At 38.3% G+C, this 26,854-nt stretch overlaps 1 protein-coding gene across 7 annotated transcripts in view; it reads left to right on the top strand.

Annotated features, from left to right (window-relative positions):
* The window catches only part of LOC109084314 (chromodomain-helicase-DNA-binding protein 9-like), a 59,669-nt gene extending 35,106 nt beyond the window's left edge, over positions 1 to 24,563 (top strand). For 3 of the 7 annotated variants that reach the window (XM_042760324.1, XM_042760325.1, XM_042760330.1), the window contains 33 exons: positions 92 to 147; positions 346 to 463; positions 644 to 730; positions 843 to 980; positions 1,650 to 1,771; positions 3,243 to 3,486; positions 4,354 to 4,530; positions 4,621 to 4,764; positions 4,865 to 5,120; positions 5,210 to 5,420; positions 6,862 to 7,057; positions 7,155 to 7,328; positions 7,493 to 7,678; positions 8,495 to 8,605; positions 9,020 to 9,216; positions 9,806 to 10,005; positions 10,126 to 10,285; positions 11,919 to 12,008; positions 12,629 to 12,732; positions 12,816 to 12,933; positions 13,055 to 13,112; positions 14,442 to 14,490; positions 14,611 to 14,863; positions 15,610 to 15,815; positions 15,932 to 16,801; positions 17,750 to 17,910; positions 18,164 to 18,394; positions 19,371 to 19,548; positions 19,664 to 19,803; positions 19,918 to 20,115; positions 20,201 to 20,338; positions 20,431 to 20,535; positions 21,154 to 24,563. In XM_042760324.1, coding sequence (XP_042616258.1) covers positions 92 to 147; positions 346 to 463; positions 644 to 730; positions 843 to 980; positions 1,650 to 1,771; positions 3,243 to 3,486; positions 4,354 to 4,530; positions 4,621 to 4,764; positions 4,865 to 5,120; positions 5,210 to 5,420; positions 6,862 to 7,057; positions 7,155 to 7,328; positions 7,493 to 7,678; positions 8,495 to 8,605; positions 9,020 to 9,216; positions 9,806 to 10,005; positions 10,126 to 10,285; positions 11,919 to 12,008; positions 12,629 to 12,732; positions 12,816 to 12,933; positions 13,055 to 13,112; positions 14,442 to 14,490; positions 14,611 to 14,863; positions 15,610 to 15,815; positions 15,932 to 16,801; positions 17,750 to 17,910; positions 18,164 to 18,394; positions 19,371 to 19,548; positions 19,664 to 19,803; positions 19,918 to 20,115; positions 20,201 to 20,338; positions 20,431 to 20,535; positions 21,154 to 22,032 — 6,555 coding nt within the window. In that variant the 3' untranslated portion in view covers positions 22,033 to 24,563. The remainder of the gene's footprint in view (positions 1 to 91; positions 148 to 345; positions 464 to 643; positions 731 to 842; positions 981 to 1,649; positions 1,772 to 3,242; positions 3,487 to 4,353; positions 4,531 to 4,620; positions 4,765 to 4,864; positions 5,121 to 5,209; positions 5,421 to 6,861; positions 7,058 to 7,154; positions 7,329 to 7,492; positions 7,679 to 8,494; positions 8,606 to 9,019; positions 9,217 to 9,805; positions 10,006 to 10,125; positions 10,286 to 11,918; positions 12,009 to 12,628; positions 12,733 to 12,815; positions 12,934 to 13,054; positions 13,113 to 14,441; positions 14,491 to 14,610; positions 14,864 to 15,609; positions 15,816 to 15,931; positions 16,802 to 17,749; positions 17,911 to 18,163; positions 18,395 to 19,370; positions 19,549 to 19,663; positions 19,804 to 19,917; positions 20,116 to 20,200; positions 20,339 to 20,430; positions 20,536 to 21,153) is intronic. The other 4 variants (XM_042760327.1, XM_042760329.1, XM_042760326.1 and 1 more) reach the window with 4 other exon arrangements.
* The last annotated feature ends 2,291 nt before the right edge of the window (positions 24,564 to 26,854 follow it).

The following is a 26,854-nucleotide window of genomic DNA, read 5'->3' on the forward strand; positions in this document are numbered from 1 at the left end:
TTTATTCAAAAATGGGGGGGGGGGCTATTATTGATTATTTATTATTGAATATGTCTATAATGTTATATTATTTTTATTCTTCATTCAACAGGTTTCTCCTGGGTTGATGGTAGAAACCGAAGAGTATTACGTCAAGTACAAAAACTAGTAAGTCAGTTAGGCACTGCTTTTGTCAGCTTTAACTGTTTTCTCTGTTCGCTTTCAAGCTGGAAAAAAATTGTTTTTCATATTGCTAAAAACCAGGAGCAGCTCAGAGAACAATTTAGTCATGTGTTGATGAGCATGCATAATTTAGTGTATGCGTAAGGAGCATTCAGTAATTATGTAAACTTGGGTCTGTTGTAGCTCATATCTTCACTGTGAGTGGGCGACGGAGCAGCATTTAGAGAAAGACAAGAGGATCCAGCAGAAAATCAAGCGCTTCAAGATCAAACAGGCGCAGAAAGCACACTTCTTTGCTGATGTAAGAATGCCTGTGTTTGTTTCTAACTTCAGAAAACACTGTGTTCTCACAAAAATATTTTGTATGATGCTTTTCAGGTTAAATGTCATGTCATGTCAAATGTTAGTCCTAATAATCGCTGGGGAGACGAACAGGATTTATGTGTAATTATTAATGATGTGTATGTGTCTGTGTGTTTAAATGGAGGAGGAACCATTCAATCCTGACTATGTAGAAGTGGACAGAGTTCTCGAGGTCTCATACTGTGAGGACAAGGACACTGGAGAGGTAGCCATTGCTCTGTGAATTGTGTGTGTGAGTGTGGTTAGCACTCTCTCTGTAGTTCCTGGCAGTGCATTTTGTGTAAGTCTCAAAACCTTCTTTTTGTGTGCATGTGTAGCCGGTGGTGTATTACCTGGTGAAATGGTGCTCATTGCCGTATGAGGACAGCACATGGGAGCTGAAGGATGATGTAGACCAGACTAAGATCAAAGAGTTCAAAAAGCTGCAGGCAGCAAAACCAAACACCAACAGAGTGGTGAGACCGTCTCTCTCTTGCTTCCTCTAATACTATTATATTATATCATATTATATTATTACCATTCAAACATGTTTTTTTATTTTTATTAATAATATCATCCAGCAAGTATCTATTAGCATTTCTATTCTAAATAATAAATGAATAATAAATAAATAAATGTTTTTTAAGCAGTAAATCAGAATATTAGAATGATTTCTAAAGGATCGGCTGAAACTGAAGATTAAAGTAATGGTTGCATTTTAATATATATTAAAATAGAAAATGTTTTTACAGCCTTGGTGAGCATAAGATATTATATTATTATTTATGTAATGCATTCACCATATATTCCTCTTAATAACATGCAATGCCTCTGAGCTCCAGGGACCTTAAACAACTCTTTAACATGCCTAAAGTGTGCTTTCCTGGATACATAATACTCACTTCTCCATCATTTGGTGAATTACTGTTGCCATAATCACTAGAGATTGTACTCAAACTTCCCTTTTAGGATGCAGCTATAATTTATATATAAAGGAGACATGTTTGCACTGCAAAGTATTTAAATATGCATGCCGAATAGGTGTTGCAGAGCAGTTAGTGCCTGGTTAAACTGTATTGCAGGTAGTTAGTGTGTTTAATTGCAAGTTTTGGTGCTTGAATACCATTTACTGAATCCACTCTCAGGAACGTCCACCGCCGAGTCACTGGAAGAAGCGGGAGCAATCACGAGAGTATTGTAATGGAAACTGTCTCAGGGATTACCAGCTGGAGGGGGTCAACTGGCTTCTCTTCAACTGGTACAATAGGTAAGTGAATGCTCAGCCCTGACAAAGGGATTCTTCCTCTTTAACATTCCCCATATATGTCAATAAAACTACTGAGTGGGACAGCATCATATGGTGTACTTTAGGCTTGCTGCGATAGTCTGTGTTACTGGTGTTAAGCCGAAACACTGGTTACGTCACTTGACCACCACTGCACCACCCACCACCGTCAGTTTGATTTTTTTTAATAGTAATAAAAATCATTTATTTCACTTAAAGGGATAGTTCACCCAAAAATGAAAATTCTGTCATCATTTACTCACCCTCATGTCATTCCAAACCTTTCTTATGAGTTGCTTTCTTATGTTGAACTTAAAAGAAGATATTTTGAAGATTGCTGGTAATCAAACAGTTGGTGGTTCCCATTGATTTCCATAGTAGGAAAAGAAATACTATGGAAGTCAATGGGAACCTTTCATTTCCACTTTTTGTTCAGTTCCACTTTTCATTTTTGGGTGAACTATCCCTTTAAGAGAACAGAATGCAGTTGCATCACAGATCAGCAGCAGCAGTAGAGTGAGTCGAGCTGACTGACAAGAAGAGTGAGGTAAGACAGACAAGACGATGGTGGAAGATTTAGTTTCAAAACGAAATGCAAAAGCACCTCTTTGGTGATATTTTGTATTTTGAAAAGCCTGTTGACTTTTGCCATTTATCTAAGGTGATTTTGAAAGTTTATATATAGTTTTATATTAGTTTCTTCTTTATTAGGTTCCACAGTGTTTACTGATTTTTACTTTATTTAAACTTTGTGTAATTTATTTATTTTATTTAACATCAAGGTGTATGTTGTGCCTCCAACTTTCTTATTCGTTTTGCTAATAAACATTCTATAGCCTATTTCTTATTCATTTGGTTCCACAGTGTTTGCTGATTTCATTTATTTATTATTTTTTTAATTTAAACTTTGTGTACGTTATTTGTTATTTTGTATTAGGCCTATTGCATAGTGTATTTTTATTTGTTTTGTCAACAAAAGTTCTATGTTTAATATAAGTGAGTTGTCGTTGTCCATTCAAGCAATTGATGCAGAATTGCCGCTAATATGAAAGTGAAAGTAAGATGCGCACAGGCATTTACAGTATAAGCTATTTAAAAGTGAGGAAAAGTGTGAAAATGCCAACTCCTGGCATCTGGCTGATGCTTTTGTACAAAAGTAACATACAAATCTAATTTGAACACCATTTAGGTGTTACTGTAATATAAATTTATTTTGGAACTGACGCTCACTGTTGTATTACGTGTGACTGTGTTTGTGCCATGGGTAGCACTACATTTCAACAGGAATTGTGTCAAAAAGGTCTAATATTGTGATTTTTGCTATTTCGATTTCATTTTTGAATCAGTTTTACACCTACTCTTGTAATTTAACCTGGTATCTTGTGTGTGGGAATATTAAAAAAGTAAAAATGTGAAAAAGGGTACTCTGATGCCCCTCTGTCTCAATTTGCAGGCGTAACTGTATTCTGGCGGATGAGATGGGTCTGGGAAAAACCATCCAGTCCATTACGTTTCTGGAAGAGATGTATCGCATAGGGATCAAGGGGCCTTTCCTCATCATCGCCCCTCTCTCTACCATCGCTAACTGGGAGAGAGAGTTCAGAACCTGGACAAAACTCAACGTCATCGTGTACCATGGCAGTGTGGTCAGCAGACAGATGCTCCAGCAGTATGAGATGTATTTCAGAGATGCTCAGGTGAGATCTCACACCCATACACACACACACAGCAGAGGAAGGTCAGCCTCGCATTGATCTAGACCTCTTAACTGTAATTCAAGGCTACCTTTTAGAGTCATGTTTTGTAAAGGAGAAAGATAGAGGGGAAAAAAGCAAGCCTCAACTCAATTATGGTTATTTTATTCCTTTTCAAACTAAATGTAATTGTGAAGTTGGCAGATTGTATCTCTGAGAAAGTCCATATAGTGATGCTTGATATGGAAATAATCAAACATCACTGATTTGGCTTGGTGGTATTTCAGAATATACCTCATAATGGTAGAAATGTGTCAACTGGTAGGAAATTTAATATACCGCTAATGCCACAGAGGATATAATTGCATAACTACCAGTGAAAATCAAATAATATCATGAAGAAATAACAGATGGAGAAACATTGCAAACTGTTGCATTAATGTAGAATTTAACTGTGGGGTCAGCATTTTTTAAATCAGCTTTTTCACAACAGCTAATGCTCATCCGGTCATTTATATTGTAAATAATGTAAATTATAAAACTGATGTTAAGTTCATTTGTAATGCATAATCATATCTTTTAGTTTGCATCATTCCATTTTATAAAATTGGTTTTACCATATGGTTTGCATCCATCAAGTTCAGAACAAAAAGGAAAAAAGTACCATATATATATATATAAAATTGATTTTTGTTGAATTTCCTGCAAAAATACCCATATCATTATATATATACTGGTATACAGTTACGATGAAATAAAAATCCCCATGCCACTATATAACTGTATAGTGGTGTATCATGCAAAACCTCAGGGAACACAAAAAAAAAAAATTGTTTGCAGGCACTTATTATCTCTCTTTCTCTCCTACAGGGTCGTGTGATAAGAGGTGCTTACCGGTTTCAGGCAGTCATTACAACATTTGAGATGATATTGGGAGGCTGTCCAGAACTTAACGCAATAGACTGGCGCTGTGTCATCATTGATGAAGCCCATCGGCTCAAAAATAAGAACTGCAAGCTTTTGGAGGGCTTCAAACTTATGAGTCTGGTATAAATAAGACATTATGCTTATATTTACAACTTATCACAGATGCCTTTTTTCCCTATGTTTTTAACTTGATATCTGTTGACCTCTTAGGAACATAAGGTTTTGTTGACGGGCACTCCACTACAAAACACAGTAGAGGAGCTCTTTAGTCTGCTGCACTTCCTGGAGCCCACCCGCTTCCCTTCTGAAAGCACCTTCATGCAGGAATTCGGAGACCTCAAGACTGAGGAGCAGGTGCTGTATTTGTATATATGTTATATATTACTGTGTTTGAATTAAAATAGATGTTCTGTATATTTTACTCTTCTCCGTTTGTAAATGCATGTGCATGTAGGTCCAGAAACTCCAGGCCATCCTAAAACCAATGATGCTGCGGCGTCTTAAGGAAGACGTGGAGAAGAAGTTGGCCCCTAAAGAGGAGACCATCATTGAAGTGGAGCTCACCAACATCCAGAAGAAATACTACCGCGCCATACTGGAGAAGAACTTCTCATTCCTGGCTAAAGGAGCTGGCCAAGCCAACGTCCCAAACTTGCTCAACACCATGATGGAACTGCGGAAATGCTGCAACCATCCCTACCTCATTAAAGGTACAACTACACAATCCCAAACTGCTGTCAAAACCAACAAGCCCACATATGGCAAGGTCCTAAGAAGTCTGTCCTCTCTTTACTTGTAGGGGCCGAGGAGAAGATCTTTGAGGACTTCAAGGAGGTGTATAGCCCCACAGCTGTAGATTTCCACCTGCAGGCTATGATTCAGTCAGCAGGTAAACTCGTTCTCATTGACAAGCTGCTCCCCAAGATGAAGGCCGGTGGACACAAAGTGCTCATCTTTTCTCAGATGGTGCGCTGCCTGGACATCCTGGAAGACTACCTCATTCAGAGAAGGTGAGAATCGAAAACAGAGAGTGTACACCATCCTACAGCACACAAGATGTATTGTAGTTGTAAGTGGAGGTGTATTTCATTGCTGTAAATGGCTCTGGTCGTGTCCCTGCCGAATGCATGAGGTTTAACTGCAAACTGTGACGTCCCACTGTACTGTATTTGTTTTAGATACACTACAGTGCATATATATGTACTTTCAACAAACAATCAAATTAGCTTTTTAGCAGAAGTTCAATGTCACATTTTGCTTACCTTGGTTTGAGTTGTGTTCACATGTTCCTTATCTCTCTGGTCCTTTATACGGAGCTCTCTGCTGTTGATCCCCTTTGCATCAGCAATATCATGTGACCATTACCATTTTATGCAGTGTCTAGGATTAGTTTCTTTCCTTAATTCCTGCCTCATTCATTTTTCTCTTGCTTCAGCTTGTCTGTGACAGTCTAGCGGTGTGTACAGTGCACTGTTAATGAACTAAGTGCTGTGTATGTTGGATGATGCAGCTAGGGTGCTCCAGGACACAGACACTCAAGGGATCTCACATCATGCACACAGTCCCAGAGGCACAGCTCTGCCCAAAGTGGGTCAGAGAAAGCAGGAAGTAACATGGAAAAATGTGAGATGGTTACTGTGACGAAAAAAGAGAGAAAGAGATAAAGGACATGAATGGAATGAATGAAAGATAGAATGAGTGAAAAGGAGATGGAAAAGAGTTTTAGGAGTGAGCTAGGGACATACTAATGCAACATTGCTCATGGGAAATCAACATTGTGCCACAGATGCTGGTTCCGCTTTACTTGTATTGAACCCGGAATATTCCTTTAACACATTTAGTATTTAGTATTGATGAAACTCGCAATATATAGGATTATGTTAATGTTTTGACGGTAGTATATATGTATTGACGTTCAACAGTTTGGAGTCAGTAAGATTTTTATTATTATTATTATTATTATTATTATTATTATTATTATTATTATTATTATTATTATTATTATTTTGTTAGAAAGAAATAAATTAATACTTCAGCAAGAATGCATTCAGCTGATCCAAAGTAATGTTTATGGTAATGATTTATGTTTCAAATAAGTTCTTGTTCACTTGAACCTTCTATTAATTGAAAAATCCTGAAAAAAAAAAAAAAGTGCATCACGCTTTTCATAAATATATTAAGCAGCACAACATTTTATTTAAACATTGATAATAATAGGAAACGTTTCTTGAGCAACAAAGCTTATGTTAGAATGATTTCTGAAGGATCATGTGACACTGAGGACTAGAGAAATGGCTACTGAAAATTCAGCTTTACCATCACAGAAATAAATTACATTTTAAAATATATTAAAATATAAAACAGTTATTTTAGATGGTAATGATTGCTGTGTGGAATACTGTGTGGAAGTTCATCGATCTGTAATTTCTAAGTCAAACTGACCTTTTTCAGATACCTCTATGAGCGGATAGACGGCCGTGTACGTGGGAACCTCCGTCAAGCAGCAATAGACCGTTTCAGTAAACCAGACTCCGATCGATTCGTCTTCCTGCTGTGTACTCGAGCAGGTGGGCTCGGTATTAACCTCACAGCTGCTGACACCTGTATCATCTTTGACTCTGACTGGAACCCTCAGAATGACCTGCAGGTACACACACACACACACACACACACACACACAATAGTAAATTTGTAGAAGTTCTTGTTGGCTCATATTCCTTTTTTTCATGTTGTTATATCCACAGGCTCAGGCTCGCTGCCACAGGATTGGTCAGAATAAAGCAGTTAAAGTATATCGACTAATCACACGTAACTCATATGAGCGAGAGATGTTCGATAGAGCCAGTCTGAAGCTGGGATTGGATAAAGCGGTGCTTCAAAGCATGAGCGGACGAGACAACAGTCTAGGAGGAGGAGGGGTAAGACGTTAAATGTCACCCATGTACCAGAATTTTTTTTCCTCCAGCCCTCATTACATTGTTGTTCTCTACAATGAGATTTGCATAATTGGTGGTGTAGACAGTTTGGTTTAATATGTATTGTCTGGTTTCATTCACTCTCTTTCTCTCTCCATCTTTTATAGCAGATGCAGCAGCAGCTCTCTAAGAAGGAGATTGAGGACCTTCTGCGGCGTGGAGCTTATGGTGCCATCATGGACGAGGAAGATGAGGGGGCTAAATTTTGTGAAGAGGACATTGACCAAATCCTGCAACGCAGAACCAAGACCATCACTATTGAATCTGAGGGACGGGGCTCCACCTTTGCCAAGGTCAGCTTCTATTTCCCATCTTTTAATTCTTGTATGTTTAAAAGTGTTGATCATAATGTTTTCTTACATTTTCTCTTATAAAAGCAATTTTCAGATGGCATTCATTTTAAGGTTGCAAATATATCCAACTAAAATCAAATAACGTAGGAGAAGCTTAATGGGCTCCCAGTGTTTTCTGCCAAAATAAAAGCTTGAAAATGACAAAATTAAGATGTAAATGTTAGTATTGTAATTCCTCAGTCATTCTAAGAAATTATAATTTTCTTTTTCTTTTTTGTGAAATACTCTATTTTATGTTTTATAGTACAAAAGTATTATTACAATAGTAATAATATATCTAATTAAAATGAAATAAAAAAAGAAGAAGCTTTAAGGGCTCCCTGTAGTTTTTAGTTGAAATTTTGTAGTAAAGATTTGAGGTTTAATGTTTGAAAATTAAGAAATTAAAATGTTATATTAGAATTATAATTTTAAAAATGTTTTTTTGTTTGTTTGTTTTTTTGTTTGTTTGTTTGTTTGTTTAACGGTTCACCTTATGGTTACTGAGTTGGCTCTTGTAAAGAGTATACCCAAGTGTTTACGCCCACATCTTTAAAAGTTTTCAAAGTAAAAAGCCGTTTGTCAGCCTTTTTTCCTATGCAGGTGCACTCCACTGCAGAATAACACCCCAGTCATTCTAGAATTATGTAATTTTTCTAGAAATACATCTGTTGAAGTCAAATTCCCAACAATTATCAAAGAGAAACTAAATGTTTCTTGTATGTATTTGTGCAGACATTAACATGCTGTTCTCGTTTGTTTTTGCTGTATTCACAGGCCAGTTTTGTAGCTTCAGGGAACAGAACAGACATCTCTCTGGATGACCCCAACTTCTGGGACAAGTGGGCCAAGAAAGCAGAGATTGACATGGAGACAGTCAATGGCAGAGTAAGTTACACAAAAACAGTAGGACAGAGAAGCCTGCACATCTGTGCCAGGATTACTTTGAGAACTACAGTTTCTGTGTAGACATCTGTAAAAAATAAAAAATAAAAAATAAATAATCAAGTTACAGAAAGCTCCTTTGACTCAGTGGCTGATGGGAAAACCCCCAGAAATGAGCGGCATTGCTGTAAGAGATGACAGGATGCTGGTTAACATGATTGGTATTTAATGTAATGTACTCTGAAATAACTCAGTCACTGTTTTCTGTATGTTAGTTGTAAGTGCTTCACAGTGATTGAAAGAAAACATCAGTTTTAGTGAATGCGGTTAGCCTTATTTAAACGCATAGCAGTGCTCTCAGTAAAGGTGGGTCAGCGGTTCTGTTAACTGTTGTCTTTTGTTGCGGTTTTGCTACAGAACAGTCTGGTGATCGACACCCCTCGTGTCAGGAAACAGACCCGGCCGTTCAGCGCTACTAAGGACGAGCTGGCCGAGCTCTCTGAAGGGGAGAGTAGCGGAGATGACAAACCCAAACTTCGCCGGCCACATGAACGCCTCAACAGCTATGGCCGCACAGAGTGCTTCCGCGTGGAAAAAAATCTGTTGGTATATGGGTGAGTGATGGCTAGTGGTCTACCGTTATGAGTTTTGTTATATGCCAGTACATTTACTATATATACACTACTGTTTAAAAAGTTAGAGTTGTTAAGGTATTTGTTTTTGCTTATGCTTACTGTGGCTACATTTATTTGACCAAATGGTTGTGCTACTTAATACTTTTTTTGTGGAAACCATGATATGGAAAGTTCAAAAGAACAGCATTTATTTGAAATAGAAACATTTTAAATGATTTTACTATCACTTTTGATCCGTTTAATGCATTCTTGCTGAATAAAAGTTCATTGTGCTGCATACTGTACGTATAATACACTATATAAATAAACTTTATACAAAATATGCAAATGTAGGAAGTAACACTCTTCTCCGGCAGAGTTCTTGACACTGTAGATCAGGGGTGACGAACTCTGGTTCTGGAGAGCTCTGCAGAGTTAAGCTCCAATCCTAATTAAAATATGCTTGTTCAGGTGTGATTGAATAGGGTTGAAGCAAAACTCTACAGGGCTGCAGGTCTCCAGGACCCACGTTCGCCACCCCTGCTATAGATGAAATGATGGACCACTGAAATTGTTTCTGTGGTCATAGGTGGGGCCGCTGGAAGGATATCCTGGCTCACGGGCGCTTTAAGCGACAGCTGAGTGAGCATGATGTGGAGTGTATATGCAGAGCACTCCTGGCATACTGCCTCGTTCATTACCGTGGAGATGATAAAATCAAAAGCTTCATGTGGGATCTGATCGCTCCCACAGAGGACGGCAGGACCAAGGAACTTCAGAACCATTTGGGTATGAGGACTGAAGCGTTGTTAGAAATTCAGTTACCTTTTGCATTGTGATCCAGTCAGGATTAATGTTTGTTTATAAAGCGCGTGACATCATTTCGATTTTTTGATGTGACTTGCGCAGGTTTGTCGACTCCAGTACCACGAGGCCGAAAAGGAAAGAAGATGAAGACTCAGTCTAGCTCATTCGATATCCAGAAGGCAGAGTGGATCCGAAAACACAACCCAGAACACATGTTGTCTGATGATGGGTACAAGAAACACCTGAAACACCACTGCAACAAGTAAGCTTTGCATTGCAGGCGCAATACACACTAATGTTTGATGCACCAAAAAGTTGGGTCGATAAAATTGTGTTTTTGAAAGAAGCCTGTTATGTCTACTAGTGTTGCATTTATTTGATTAAAAATACAGTAAAAACAGTAATATTGTAAAATATTATTACAATTTAAAGTGACTAAAGTTTTCCATTTTAATATTTTATAAAAATGTAATTTATTCCTGCTGATGTGGTGCTCAAGAAATTAACTTTCTGACTATTGTCTGTGTTGAAAATAGTTTAGCAGCAAGAACACTTATTCCTGGTCTTATTTTTACCATCAGTACATCCCATTTATGATCTGATTTTTCAAAAATATGACCTGTTGTGCAACTCAGCAATAATGTTAGGCCATAAAGCAGCAGTAACACCCACTTTCAACCACACAGCCACTCGGCTACATGTGAACGCCTCATTAGATGGATATCTCCCACTCTGGAGAAAGTGTATGATGCAATAATAGAAGGGAATCTCCCATTTTAGCCCTGTGATCTTATTCTGGTAAAGCCCATTCTCACACACTTGGTTAGGGGTTTTTCTCTTAGGGAGTGAAAGATGGGGTGCTTTCAGGTCACGCTCTTCCGTTCTTGACACTTTAGTTGTCAAACTCACTATCAGATCTATTTGGCTGTCCCCACTTTTTGTCTACAAATGCTTAACAACTCCTGCATTAGAAAGCAGCCAGGGTTGTACATCGTGTCACGCTATTAATCAGGCTGTGTGATTGTGCTTTGAACTGTTCTGGACCAGGATGTGTGTGTGGAGAGAGTTTATTACTGTAAAGCTGGCTGTGCATTCAGGGCTCTCTGCCATTGGAGAAAGTTCCCTATTGTTTAGGAAGCTGTCCTGTTTAACACACACACACACACACACACACACACACACACACACACACACACACACACACACACACACACACACACACATACTTTCATTTGTGGTTTACGGAGACTCTCCATAGGCGTAATGGTTTTTATACTGCACAAACTGTATTTTCTACACCTACACCTAAACCTACCCTTTACAGAAAACTACTGGCAATTTTTTAATTACATAAAGCACCGTTTTTGTTTTTTAAGCCTTTTGTTTTTTGTTTTGTTTTGAAGAGTTACATTGCCAACATGTACAGTCATGCATGTTCTCTGAAGCAACTTTCATCAAAAAATGAAAAGGCTGTATGTGTTAGCACTCATTAACACCAGCCATATGGCAGTACATTTTACATCAAATCGTACACATAAGCCAGTTTACAGTATTGTTTTTAAAAAGAGGTCTTATGCTAACCAAGGCTACAATTATTTGATCAAAAATACATAAAAGTAATGTTGTAAAATATTATTAATATTACAATATTTTGAAATATTTAAAAATGCAATTTTAGCTAATTTGGTGCCCAAGAATATTTATTATTATTGTCAGTGTTATTAATAGTTATAATTTTTAAGGACTCTAATTGTTGGGAATATAGAGTTCAAAGCATTCATTTGAAGTTTTAAAATAAATTTATTCTCACTTTTGATCAATTTAATGCATCCTTGCTGAATTAAACTTAATTTCTTTAAAAATGTATATACATATTGTGTGTCTCTGTCTGGCAGGGTGCTGCTGAGGGTCAGAATGCTGTACTATCTGAAACAAGAGGTGATCGGAGCACATTGCCAAAAAGTACTGGATGGGGCAGATGTCAGGTAAGAATTGTCATGAACCCTCTCACCTTATTACTTTCACTAGTCTGGGAAACCAACACATCTGAGCGGAGCGTGTTCTGCATGTGTAATACATTTCATTTCCATTTCCATTTCTGCATTTAGCAGATGCTTTTATCCAAAGCGACTTACAGTGCATTCAGGCTAACATTTTTTTTTTTACCTAACATGTGTTCCCTGGGAATCGAACCCACAATCTTTTGGGCTGCTAACACATGCTGGTAATTTGTGTTTAATTTTAAGCCATATAAAACTGATCAAAACCTTAAAATATAAAGGTTTCACAAGACATTCTCTTGTGTATTGTAGATATCTTTAGATTTTAGGATTATAAATAGATCCTCATTGAACTCCTTCAGTGTTAGTCAGTTTAAGCCAGTTTGTTCAGTAAGAGGAACATTAAAGCGCCATCTGCTGTTCTGCTGAGGAAACTTCAGGAATGTACTCATGTAATGTCAGTATCTGTATTTAAAGGAATAGTTCACAAATGACAATATCAGACTTAAACTGTGGTCTGTTCCAAAATTTTAATAACCGTAGACTAAAATGTATAGCAGGTTACTGCTAGTAATGGCTGAAATGTTTGTTTTGCTGTCTCTCAGTGAGATAGAGATCTGGGTTCCTGAGCCGGATCATTCTGACATGCCTGCTCTGTGGTGGGACATGCTCTCGGACAAATGTCTGCTGTTAGGAGTCTTTAAGCATGGTGAGTCCGATCAGCTCTGTTGTGCTCAAGGCTTTATGTGTGGGTACGCACTTTTATCTAATGGCTGTATTTATGTGTTGTAGGTTATGAGAAGTACAACACTATTCGTGCAGATCCAGCACTGTGTTTCTTAGACAGGGTTGGGCGGCCGGACGAGAAGGCCATCGCTGCTGAGCAGAGAGGAAATGACTTTATGGATGGGTAAGAGGCACAAACGGACTCCATTCATACAGATAGAGGAAGTCCTTTATCAGTTTCTGCCTCCAGTAACTCTCTTAAGTATTTGTAACTGTGTTTGTGTGCGTGTTATCTGTTTGTGCAGAGATGTGGATGACCCTGAGTATAAGCCTGCTCCAGCTTTGCTGAAGGATGATATGGAGGTATGCAATTGGAAGAGAGAGAGCTGGGCCTGATAAGACTGTTACACACACGGTGCATACTTGCTCATAGAATGTCAATTAGTGTGACTTCAGGGATTGTCTTTTCAATTCATGAGTTAGAATTTGAATTGAATAGACCACAGCACACAAGAGTTCAATTCAGTTAACACAGTCACAAAGCAGATCTTTATTAGTCCAGTGTTTTGTTGATAAATAGCTCCCTATTTGTTCCCTGATTTGTAGAATGCTGTAGAATACTATAACGTTTTAAATATAAATCTGCATATAATATACATGGAATATATATGTGTGTATGTGTATATATATATATATATATACACACACACACAAACACACACACATATATATATATATATATATATATATATATATATGCAGTGGGTATAGAAAAGAATATAGTGTTGGACACCCCTTTAAAATAATCAAATTTTGTTGCTTTGCAGCCTGAAATGAAGATGGACACAGTTTTTGTTTTATCCAGCTGTATTTACTCAGTGCAACTTATAACATCCAAATGAAATATATAACACCAACATGTCAGGAAAAAACTAAAAACAAAACAGAATCACTGAGTTGGAAAAAGGATCACCCCCTCCTAAAAATGACTAATAAACTCAATCAGGTGTAGCTAATCACCTTCTCAATGGCATATACAGTATATATATAATGTGTATATATATAATGTTTCTGGAAGTATTATGTTGTGTGTATGGCAACATATACAATAATTCATACTAAAACATACTGTTATAAACTGTTTTTCATTCATGAACATAGGAAACAGTTATATGAATTTATTTTAATTTATTTTATCCTTTTTATTTCTAAATCTGTGTGAAAGTGACGTGACATTCAGCCAAGTATGGTGACCCATACTCAGAATTAGTGCTCTGCATTTAACCCATCCGAAGTGCACACACACAGAGCAGTGAACACACACACACACACTGTGAACACACACCCGGAGCAGTGGGCAGCCATTTTATGCTGCGGCGCCCGGGGAGCAGTTGGGGGTTCGATGCCTTGCTCAAGGGCACCTAAGTCGTGGTATTGAAGGTGGAGAGAGAACTGTACATGCACTCCCCCCACCCACAATTCCTGCCGGCCCGAGACTCGAACTCACAACCCTTCGATTGGGAGTCCGACTCTCTAACCATTAGGCCACGACTCCCCCAGTGGCCTAATGGTGATACCTCAATTAGGATTCAATTCAAATTCAAGAATTTTAAAGGGCATTCTTTGTGTGTTTTCTGTGTGTGTTTGTGTTATAATGTTGAACTATGATTTAACATGTGCTCTTACCTGTAGGATGATGCTTCCTCCCCAGGGGACCTAGTCATCACTGATACAGGCGCAGGTATTGACAAACTACAGTGTTATATAGTGATTCTCATTCCCTTTTATAAATAACCCCCTAATTAGTTAAAATTAAGTTAATGTTAAGATATTGTTAGTCATTAGCAGTGTGTTTTTGCAGAAGGAGTTTCTGTATTAGATGGTGGCGTTGGGACTCTGGGTGCTGGCTCAGGGATGTACTGGCCCTCACCCTCTGCGCTGACGGCCCGACTGCGGCGTCTGATCACCGCATCTCAGCGCTTCACCAAGAGCAGACAGATACTGCAGATCCACCAGACACAGCAGGCCATGACCCCTACCCTCTACACTCTGCCCCCCACGCTCAGCGACACACTCAGTCCCAAAATTGCTGCTAAAATTGAAAGACAACAACGGTGAGAGATTTTAGTTAACATCAGCTGTAAAGGCTGGAATACACTACTTTTTGCACAGAGTTTTTTCCTCTAATGTGAAGTGTGTCTGAGCCAGTCTGCAGATATTTGGCAGCTGGCGTAGACAGATTTCTCAGAAAATCACGTAGCGTATAATGGTTGTAGTCTCTAGTTTTTTTTTTTTTTTAGGCTTTAGACTATGATTCCATCCAGTCGGAGGATATCAGACATGTTTGATATTTTGAGCCGATTTTAGAATACATTGTTTTCATTGTCATGTGTCTCTTAGTAATGAGGTGCATGTTTCTGTGTGAGATTGTTGTGTGAGATAAAGCTTGAAAGTATGGTATTGTGTGATCCTTGGTTTAGTTTAATGCCCAGTTTTTCTCTGTAACCATTTATAAAGTCTGCAAGTGTAGAATTCATAGCGTTTTAAAATCTCTTTTAAAAGTCATGTAGTGTATTCCAGCTTTAATTCGACTTAAGAATGCACGAGTATGGTTTTCTGCCGAATAATGCTTGACAAATCTGTTTAAAATGATGTAAACCCACATGAGATCATGTGACTTAGAAAAAGCTGTTTGATTTTACATAAAATGGGCAGCTTTCCACATGATCAGCTGTTTAACAGTTAATAAACAAATATCTTGAATCCATGACTTGTGTTTAAGGTGAAAAGGAGGCAAATATACACCTTTATGTGAGCCAGTAACTTTTTATGAATTGATAATTTTTCCATTTTTCAATAGGTGGACGCGTAGAGAGGAGGCGGATTTCTATCGTGTGGTTTCAACATTTGGTGTAGTGTTTGATCCAGATTTGGGCTGTTTTGACTGGGCCAAGTTCAGAGCCATGGCTCGACTGCACAAGAAAACTGATGAGAGTCTACACAAGTACCTGTGTGCCTTTATTGCCATGTGCAGGAGAGTCTGCCGCCTACCCGCTATAGACGGAGGTCAGTGCCACAAACATCTAAACATGCACACATACTAAAACTGGTTTTCAAGCAAGTCTGCCAAAGCAAGTCTGCTGTACTATTTCATCATCAGTTTTTGTCTACTCTCTCCTCAGATATGGTGGATTCCTCTCTTGCTATACAACCTATCACAGAGGAGCGTGCCTCCCGTACCTTATACAGAGTGGAGTTGCTGCGGAAGATAAGAGAACAGGTGTTGCGTCACCCGCAGCTTTATGAGCGTCTTGCACTGTGCCAGCCAGGACCGGATCTTCCAGTGTGGTGGGAAACAGGATCCCATGATCGGGATCTTCTTCTTGGGGCAGCTAAACACGGAGTCAGCCGAACAGACTACCATATCCTCCGTGACCCGGAGCTCTGCTTTATAGCGGCACAGAGGAACTACAGCCAGAACAAGGGAAGTGCAGCACAAGTCCAAGCACAGAATCAGACACCTTCACTGGGGCAATGTCACATCCTAACTCCCCTCCAGCACATTCAGGCTAAAGAGGCTTCTATTTCACCACTCCCAAACCAAACTGAACTAAAGGAGGAGCCACTGTCAGAGGGAGAGGAAGAGAGTGGAGAGCAAGATCCCAAGATGGAGACACCCTCTATCAGACCACCAACACCTTCAGGAGTGGATGAGAAAGATGACATCCCCAAAGTGGGAGAGAACGAGAGCCGGATGGTGGCGGCCAGAACAAAACCGCTCACTCCAAACTCAGTAACTCGAAAACAGAAGAAGCTGAGTAAGCGGAGCCGCAGAGAGGCCAGGAGGGGGTCGGGATCAGACTCGGACTCGGATGGCTCCTCATCCAGCTCTTCATCGAGTTCTTCATCAAGATCTTCTTCCTCATCCTCGTCTTCGTCACGGTCTGGATCCAGTTCCTCATCTTCCTCCTGTTCTTCGGGCTCTTCGTCTTCATCATCATCATCCTCCTCATCTTCAGAAGACAGTGACAGTGAGGAGGTACCGAAGAACGGTAAGTAGTTATCTGTTTAACTTAAATAGTACATTGTAGACTTTCTACAGTAACTGTAGAAAATAACTAGATAGTAGGGATAAGAAATGTTTCTTGAGCACCAAATCAGCATATTAGAATGATTACTGAAGGATCATGTGACACTGAAGACTGGAGAAAAAGCTGCGGAAAATTGACCTTTACCATCAGAGGAATAAAAAAAAATATTCAACTAGAAAATGGTTATTTTGAATTTTAATACTGTTTTTACTGTATTTGTATCCAATAAACGTAACCTTGGTGAGTACTTCTTTCAAAAATATTCAAAATCTTACCAATCCCAAACTTTTGAACGATAGTGTATGGTGAATAGTGTATATGGTAATGTATAAGGGTATTTTCTTTTCTTTTTTTTTTAACAAATGTATGTGTGTGCCAGTGCAAAAGTGATTTTAAGTGGTTTTCCTTGGGTAGAATGTAGACCCAGTAACAACATGCAGGTGTCCATTCACAAATGCTTCATTCAATATGTATATCTTCAGTGTGGGTTAAAATGGGATACTGGACACTGCCTGCTACTTCTTAAAAATAAGTGAAGCTTTATGTAATACACATTTAAAACATCAGTATGCTACAAAGCTGTGATATGTCCTCATTATATTACATGTTTAAATTCAGCAAGAGGCATTCTGTTGTAATCTCAGAAATAATCTCAATTTTAATCCAGTTTTATGTAAAAATGTCCTGTCTGGCAGTCTAGTCAAATGAGTCAAGAAAGAGACTAATATTGTTTCTGGTTCATTTATCACACTGAAAATGGAAGGTCAAGTTGAGTTCATTTTCTGGATATTCTATACATACAAAAAATTGCAGAGTTTTGAAGTTTGAGTTTTGCAAAATGTGAAATGGATGTTGTTTAAAGTGTGCTTGATCAGTATGACATTGATGGGTCTGTCTGTATTCCGGTAGCATCAACAGTGCCTAGTGTTAAAGGCTTTGACGAAGACAGCGTTGCCTCACTCAACACTACACAAGATGACTTGCAGGACAGTCATGTGACCAACGGTATCTCTAACCCTCCCCACCCTTTCCAGGGAGGTTATATGCTTGCTGCCTCCTACTGGCCAAAGGTAAGCAGTCCAGGCCAACATCTTGTGCCAATTCCTCTTTTCTGGTCTTGCTCTGTCAATGTTGTATCTTGGTTGTATCTAGTCATGGCTCTGTCGCTGTAAGAACAGTATCATTTCATTTAATAAAAAGTTATAAACATACAGAAATAATATTCTGCTTTGGAACAAGGTTTTTCTCTGCCCTAACTTTACCACCTTAAAGTACAGTACTTAGTTTTAATGTCCTTACATCATTACTGTCCACACATTGCAGGACCGTGTCATGATAAACCGGTTGGACAGTATATGTCAGGCAGTGTTGAAAGGGAAATGGCCAGGGGTTCGTCGTGCATACGAAGGCAATGCAGTGACTTCTTTCTACACCACCAAACTTCTGGACAACACATCCACGCTCACAGAAGACCCTTCAGCCTCCCCTCAGGGTTCAAAGGTGAAGAAGCATGTTGCAGACAGAGAAAAGGAGTTCTCAGTCAAAATCAATGACGTATGTTATTTTACGTTCTCCCCCACAAATGCCGATCTGCAGTGTCCTTGCAGCGCTTGGCATGTTTTGTTTGTTTTTATTGTTTAGTCTTCCCCCTTTTCCTCCAGTATTTGTTTGTTTCTTTCTTCCTTTCATTTGATTTTGCAGCTTTAGTTTCATTTTTAGTTTACATTCTCAGAGTTTTTGCTTTTTATATCTGTCTGGAGACCAACGGTATATTCCTGTGACTGTTGCTGGGATCGAATCAAATCTGCTACACTGAAGTTGCAACATTTACCCCTTTAAACTAAACCCGGTGCACAAAATCAGTCTCAGCATCTGTCCTCTGTCCTTGCTTTAAAGGTGAAGTGTGTAATAATAATTTTTATCATATTCATTGTATTATTATAATTTATGATTTGTATTATATTAATTATAACTTTTTTTTTTTTAAAATGATGTTTTACTATATTTTTTTATTAAATAAATTCAGGGCTGGCGAGCATAAGAGACTTGCATACTTTTTTATTTTTAATGAACAGATAGTTCTGTCTGAAATATTTATAATACTCTGATATATATATATATATATATATATATATATATATATATATATATATATATATATATATATATATATATATCAGACTGGTCAGGATGCTCAAACAGGTACATCAATGTAAAACCAACTTGGGAGAATCAACCTATGAATGGTTTACTTAATTTATTTGATTGTATTTTTTTTTTTTTTTTGCATATTAAACTGAGAATTGAAAAGGTATTTGTGCGCCAAAAAGATTACACACATCACCTTTAAGCCCTTTGACTTTACTGTGTTCCTGTATTACCTCAACCTACTAGAGACAGTTTGAATAAACCTGCCTCTCTGTGTAAAACCTGTTGTCATTTAAGAACCTCATATGAGTGTTTTTATCTGTAGAGGCTGCCCTGTTAGCATTGTGTCCTTAATCTCTGACCTTTGGCCTTTGACATGCAGCAGGAGGGCAGCCTTAAACTGACCTTCCAGAAACAAGGTTTGCCTCTGAAGCGCCCCCTGGAGGGCGAGGAGGGACCTCTTGCCCAGCAGCAGTACTTAGCCCGGCTACAAGAATTACAGAACGCGTCTGATACCAGCCTAGCAGATTACACCAAAATGCAGAACAGCTATCCACAAGGTAACGTACAACCATACTTGACCAAATACCTGCTTTACCCACTAACCACACCACACCGTATGCAACATACAGTGCTGGATGACACTAAAAGTGCATGTTCTTTGTCTTACTGCAGTACTGCCAGAGCAAATGCGACTGAATGGAGTTATAGATGGACAGCCCGTAATGAAGAAGAAGAGAGGACGACGGAAGAATGTGGAGGGGATGGACCTGCTGTTCATGAACAGAAACAGGCCTCCTGTGATGCCAGAGCAGGTTTGACTCACTTATGACCTTTTTTTTTTTTTTACTTTTTCATTTTATATTTATAAATCTAGAAAGTGGCACACTTCAGTATCAATAAGGCAAACACATGACCTACATTTGCAGGTTGCCGGTACATCCGCTCCCCCTGGACTGAGCACACCTCAGGGGCTCAGCACACTTGATACAGATAGTCGCGTTCCCGTCATTAGCCTCAAAGATGGGACGCGACTAGCTGGTATGGATGCTCCAAAACGGAAAGATCTTGACCAGTGGCTAAAAGAACACCCAGGCTTCGTGGCAGATGTTGGAGCTTTTATTCCTGTAAATACCATTAAAAAAAAATAAAAAATTATCCTTTCAGATGGCTATTCATAAAAATAAGTTTTTGATCATAACTTTTTTGCAGAGTGCAAACAATCTGCAGTTTCAAGATGGCAAACCAAAACAGAAGAGACATCGCTGCAGAAACCCCAACAAAATTGACATCAACAGCCTGACTGGAGAAGAGCGAGTACAGATCATCAACAGGCGAAACGCTCGCAAGGTGAGTATGTGATGGCTGTAGATTTTGTGGACAGATTTTTTTGCTGTACTGAGTGTTGTTTGTAATACTTGTTTTATATTTCTTTGTTCCAGATTGGTGGTGCATTTGCTCCTCCTCTGAAAGATTTAAGCCGGTTCCTGCAGGAGAATCCAGAGTATGGGGTCCCACCAGAGTGGGCTGACGTTGTTAAACAGTCTGTGAGTAAAAAGAGAAACATTTTTCCATTCCAAATACAGTGCAATAACAGAAATTAGAAGTGTCACAATATACTGGTAAGGCGACAACCATAGTATTTAAAAAAATGTATAATATTGTGTTAGTACTACACATATGATAATACTGTAAATAAACCAGCACCAGGTAATGCTGGCTACCACCTGTCAGAAAGAAGACAACTACACAGTGTCTGTTGCCACACTAAAATTAAGCTTGTCAGTGGGGATTTTATAAAAAAGATGTGGTGTTAGTCACTCCAGTCTGCAGGAAGTGCCGTTTAACACTAAGTTATTTTTGTACAGTTAGAGTATGGTTACAACCTCTCTGTCCACCTCCATACACTCATATTTTGAGTGTTTCATTGGCCAAAATAGAGAACAAAGTTCAAGAAAAATTTGACTGATAGCAATATATATATATAATTTCTGCAGTTATCACTATAATAGCATCATTGTGAATTCTTTTGGCCATGATAATTGTGTAATGAAAATAATCACAGCCCTAAAATATGATTATAATTTTACAAAAACCTTAAAGAAATCATAAAACTTTATGGATTTTTTTTCTTACTTGCATAACAGATTCATTTGTGTTTCTAGGGTTACCTTCCTGAAAGTATGTTTGATCGCATCCTGACCGGCCCCATCGTTCCTGAAGAAGTGAGCCGACGAGGTCGACGTCCCAAAAATGCTTTGGCTAAAGCAGCCACTGTGGCCAGTCCCAGTGCCAACGCTGCCCTGGGGCTCAACCCACTCCTAACAAACGGCCTCCTCGCCGGGCTGGACCTGCCTAGTCTTCAAGCTCTTCAGCACAACCTCCAGAGCCTCCAGTCTCTCCAACTCACCACTGGCCTCATGGGACTGCCTCACGACCCTACCAACATGGCCACCATGTTTCCAATGATGCTGTCTGGAATGACCGGGCTGCCGAACCTCCTCGGAATGAGTGGTATCCTTGGAAAACAGGAAGTGGCGGGTGTCGCTTTGATGAGTGACGAAGACGGGAAAAAGAAGAGCGGTGGAGAGTCCACGACACCCAAAGGGCCGGCTGAGACTTTGAGTCCAAATGGCAAAGCAGAAAGGACAGAGGGTCAAAGCTCCAAAGCGACCACCTCGACGGCCGCCAACTCAAATCAAACAAGTGCTTCTGCTGCAGGCCCACTGGCTCTCAACCCCCTACTCCTCTCTAGTATGCTCTACCCAGGGATGCTTCTTACTCCAGGCCTTAACCTGCCTGTGGCCAATCAGCCGCAAGCTGCAAACACTCAGCCAACCCCATCGCTGCAAACTTCTGCCTCTGAAGCCACAGCCCAGCTACCCGGCCACTCAGAGGACAAAGACAGCGATGATGGGGAGGAGCCAGACGAAAAGAAGGATACCAGTGGTCCAGAGGGCTCGGCGAAGGCGGACTCATCCTCCTCCGAGTCCGACAGCTCCTCCTCGTCATCCGAGGATTCTGATTCCAGCGACGAAGACTGAGTCTTTATACATGTATAAATAAATATTATATATTTATATACATCTCTTAGAAATGTAAACATATAAACACCTATAGGAGTTCATTTACTACATCATGTTTTTTGTTTTCCATGTAAATATAATAATTAATGTGTTGTGTAATGATGAAAAAAAAACAAAAAAACGGAGACCCTAGAGAAACTGAAATGAGATTTCAGTGTTTGTTTAGGTACAATGTCGTTTCGCAGAGACGTTTTGCATGTGGAAAAAAAAAAATTGTGAAATTGTATGACACCATAATGTTAAAATTGCAACAGACAAGAAGCAAAAACTAAAAGGCATTATTGTTATAGTTATGTCAGGATTTAATTTTATTAAAGAAATGAGGATGCTGTTGCTCATTGCAGAGCTTTATAATTAATATATTTTGTTTTGGAAGAAAGAGCACATCGACTGTTTGGGTTTCATTTGTAAATACTTGAGCAGGATCCTGAACACATAGACTTCACAGAGCATACCTACAGATCCACAGCAATAACACACAGGCAGCTTATGAATGTCACTGAAGCTGTAGAGACCCTGCGTTCGTTTGTTTGTTCTTTCATTCATTCATTCATTCATTCATTCATTCATTCATCACACAAGTTGTTGTTCATTCACTTCTCGCGATTTGTGCATCTGTTTACTGTCGCGGACACTGTGCATCCTGCCCAAGGTCTGTTCTTTCTTTCTTTCTTCTTTCTTTCTTTCTTTCTTTCTTTCTTTCTTTCTTTCTTTCTTTCTTTCTTTCTTTTTTTTTCTTTTTTTTTCTTTCTTTCTTTCTTTCTTTCTTTTTTTTTCTTTTTCTTTCTTTCTTTCTTTCTTTCTTTCTTTCTTTTAAATTCTCTTCATACAGCTATTTTACCCAAAGATTTGAGTTTTGTGGTGCAGGCTATCCATCTCGTTGTACAGTGACGTCTACAGTGATCCAGACATTCTTTTAGGAACACATTCCTTACAATGCCTGAAATCAGTGTCCGTGCAAATGTTTCCAGCAAACATAACTGTTCTTTTTCAGACCACTTCTTTCACATCCATATATTCATGTTTCTTTTAGCGTTTAGACAGCACTGTGTGTGTGTGTGAGTGAGTGAGTGTGTGAGTGAGTGTGTGAGTGAGTGTGTGAGTGAGTGTGTGAGTGAGTGTGTGTGTGAGTGTGTGTGTGTGTGTGTGAGTGAGTGAGTGAGTGAGTGAGTGAGTGAGTGAGTGAGTGAGTGAGTGAGTGAGTGATGTTCTGTGCATATGAACACTGTTGCCTCAATTTGCATGAAAATCTATGTGTCCAAGGTCCTGTTGGCCTCACGTATATACCCCCTTGTGACAAACAGCAGTGCGTATATCCTCTCTTTTCCACAGACTGCTACAGTATTGTCATATTAGTGTGAGAGTATTGAGAGGAATTCAAGTATTTGCAGTAGTATTTCAGTTACTTGATCAGTACACATGAAGTCCTCAGAATTGATAGTAGGGTTTTTAAATGTTATAAAGGTCAAAAATCACACGTTCCTTTAGTCTGACAAAATACGTCTGTAATTTTGCAGATCCACGTAGTCGCCTCGCTGCAGTTAGATGTAAATGACTGATCTAGAAGTGTCCTTATGCCATACTTCAGTGTCTGTCTCTAATGATACGTCACAATCCAGCACCTCGGCCAACACAATGAACTTCATTGGCGTTTTGAATCAGGGCGTGTATGTGATTTGATTTCTGTTACATGTGCTGATGTGCTTGTTCTAGACTGTTAGGCTCATTTGATTCATTGGAGTCTCTGCTGCATCAAATTAGTTCATATTCAGGTTTGGCTACTGAAGTTTTCCATTTGTGATGCAAATTTCTTCGGGATGCACTGCACAATGCAACTCTCTTTGCCTGTCTCACTAGTGAACACCGTTATATTAATGGTCTTTCCAAGCATGTTTGATTTCATTCATGTTTTCACACAGAGGCCCTCTCTCTTATCTCTCGGAGTGTAATTTTGCCTCATTAGATGTTCTGAATGCCGTCTCCTCTCCACTGTGGCATCAGATCTCCCTCTTTCCAGTTAGTTCGTGCTGAGCCACGCACTTTGAAACTGTGTACAGGTATTGCTGCTTTCCACTTCTTCCCAAAACCGCACAAGAAACTTATATAGTTCCTCTTTTTTGACAGCATTAGCATCTCATTTCACTGAATGATGTTCTGAGGAGAATTGCAGGTTTGACTGAGAATTGGACATTTATGTCGATTTTCTTTCTTTTTTGTTATCATATGTACATTTAAATCAATATTTTGGTTGTATTTCATGTTGCATTATGAACCGCTGGACTACTGACCAGAATCAGGGCAAGATTTGCCGTTGTGGCACAAAGACAATGGCATCCACCATGCAACAGCAAATGAAATAGAAATACACTACTGCAAATAAACGTTTGTTTTCAATTATGTGAATGATTAAATTGACAGACTCATTTGTTTTCATGGCTTACTGTTTCATAATTTCAATATTTTGAAAGTAAAGCCCCTACTTTTTATTTTTATTTTTTTTTTATTTTTTTTTTTTTTTTGCTTAAATGTTTTGTTTTTGCTAAAGTGTTTTTGGACAGTTGCAATACTTGCAAGTTGTGGCCTGTGTAGTCAATTAATGCTTCTTGTAGTGCAGGATACATGTCTTAAAAAGTTTGTAATTTATTGAATTACTTTCTATGAAGTTCTACAGAAGAAATTGAGGTTTAATTATTTTTTATTAAACATATTCTGACTCTACAGAAAAATCTTGTCTCATGTGAAATTTATCAAATGTATTTGTTTGTTTTGAGCTGAAGCACCAGTAATTAAAATCGAAAACTGTCTAAAATCTAAAAATGTTTTTATTAATCTGTGATGATAAACTGAGGTTGTTTGATTGCGGTTGTAAATTTTAAAGGACATCCGCTACAATAACAATGGAGAACACATTGCACAAATGCCCAATAGAATCACATTAAAACACTTATCAGGAGCAACAGCCCTTGTGTTTGAAGTGATGGACTAATAACTTAATATAATGATTGAGAAGTAGAGTTCTTATATAACATTAATCCTATTCAGAAATGTGATGGAGGATCAAACATAAAATGTCGACTGACTATATGTACAGTAATACTGCATCTTACTAATAATTGAGAACAGGTGAAAATAATTCATATACTTTTTGTGACTTCTCATCAAGTAAAATATATACACATTGTTACAGGGCTTGGACAAAATAATGTTAACCATTATTATAGGGCTTCATAGAAATTCTGTAGACTACAATTTTGACTGTGTACACAAAGCTTAGCTAGACTTCATGAAGAAAAATACTGGGTGAAAACATGAAAGTGAATGATAGGGACATTAAGGAGGATTGTGTCCAAACAACACAGAACTACCAGAGCAAAAGTGAGAGCAAATGTCAATATTCACCTGGAAGATCGTGCTTACAGATAAACAGAGCTTCACAAAGCCTACATCCATGAAAGTGCTGCAACTGATAACATTTTAATCACAGAAACCAGTGCTAAAAAGTGAGTCATGATCATAAAACCTGGACAAAACTATAAACCATATAACTACACAAGACTGTGATGTGGGTTGTGAGACTTGAGCATGGTGACGTTTGACTACTTCCATGTTTCTGAACCTTGGTACAAAGAAAAAGAATTAGTGAACAACACGAGTGGTCCTGATAGCACAGTTGTTTCTCTCCCTCGGGATGTTTGCAATCTGGAGAGAGATCTCTACAGCTGCAGCTCTGCCAATCCCGTCAGAAGACAAACAGCCCTGCCTGATGTTACACACCTGTATTCACACTATGATGATATGCACTCAACTATTCAGAGTGTTGTACAGTACATCAACCACAAGGGAAATCAAGCTGTTGATTACTACAGACAAATGAGACATTAGACATAATTACTCACTTGTTTGTTTCATTTTTTTATCCTTTGCTGTTTTGTATCAAATCAATCATATCTGATAACACAATGTAAATATATATTTATGCAGACCAGTTGCATGTTACTGAGAAAATAAAAAAACCTTACATTTTCACACTAACAATACTCTAACAGCAAGTAAAAAAAAGTCTTTATTTTCCAGATTTTATAAGATCTGTTATCAGACATGGCCATATATAATATTTATTATTCATTTTTAATATTTAATATTTGCTTTGGCTTCGATACAGTAACAATACCAAAGCCAAATATTTAATATTGTGTAGCATCACACTTTTTTTTTCAGACAGTATAAATATGTCTTACTTATACTATATATTACCATTCAAATGTTTGGAGGTTGGTTAATTTTTTTTTTTTTTTTTTTTTTTTTTTTTATGTTTTTGAAATAACATGCTCACCAAAGCACACCAAAATATTATTATAAATTAAAATAATTGCTTATATTTGAATGTATTTTTAAATGTAATTCATTCCCTGAATTTTCAGCAGTCATTACTCTTCAGTGTCACATGATCCTTCAGAAATCATATGCTGATTTGGAGCTCAAGAAAAAAAAAATCATTCTTTGATGAATAAGAAGTTCATAAAAATTCATTTTATAATGCTATAAGTCTATTTAATGTCACTTTTGATGAAAAAAAAAAAGCTAATAACAAACCTTTAAATGATATAATGATGATGTATATAGAGCTGCCTTTATATTTCAAGAAGAGTATCATCGTTGTCCTTGGCGTAAAACATCTGAACACCCCTGACTTGAGTCAATCTAACAAGTCTATCTAGACTATATCTATAGGTCATTTGAACATGAAACAGTGATTAATGAATCAAACATTTTGACAGGA

Source organism: Cyprinus carpio, chromosome A7 (assembly GCF_018340385.1).
Source record: "Cyprinus carpio isolate SPL01 chromosome A7, ASM1834038v1, whole genome shotgun sequence".
NCBI classification, from domain to species: Eukaryota; Metazoa; Chordata; class Actinopteri; order Cypriniformes; family Cyprinidae; genus Cyprinus; species Cyprinus carpio.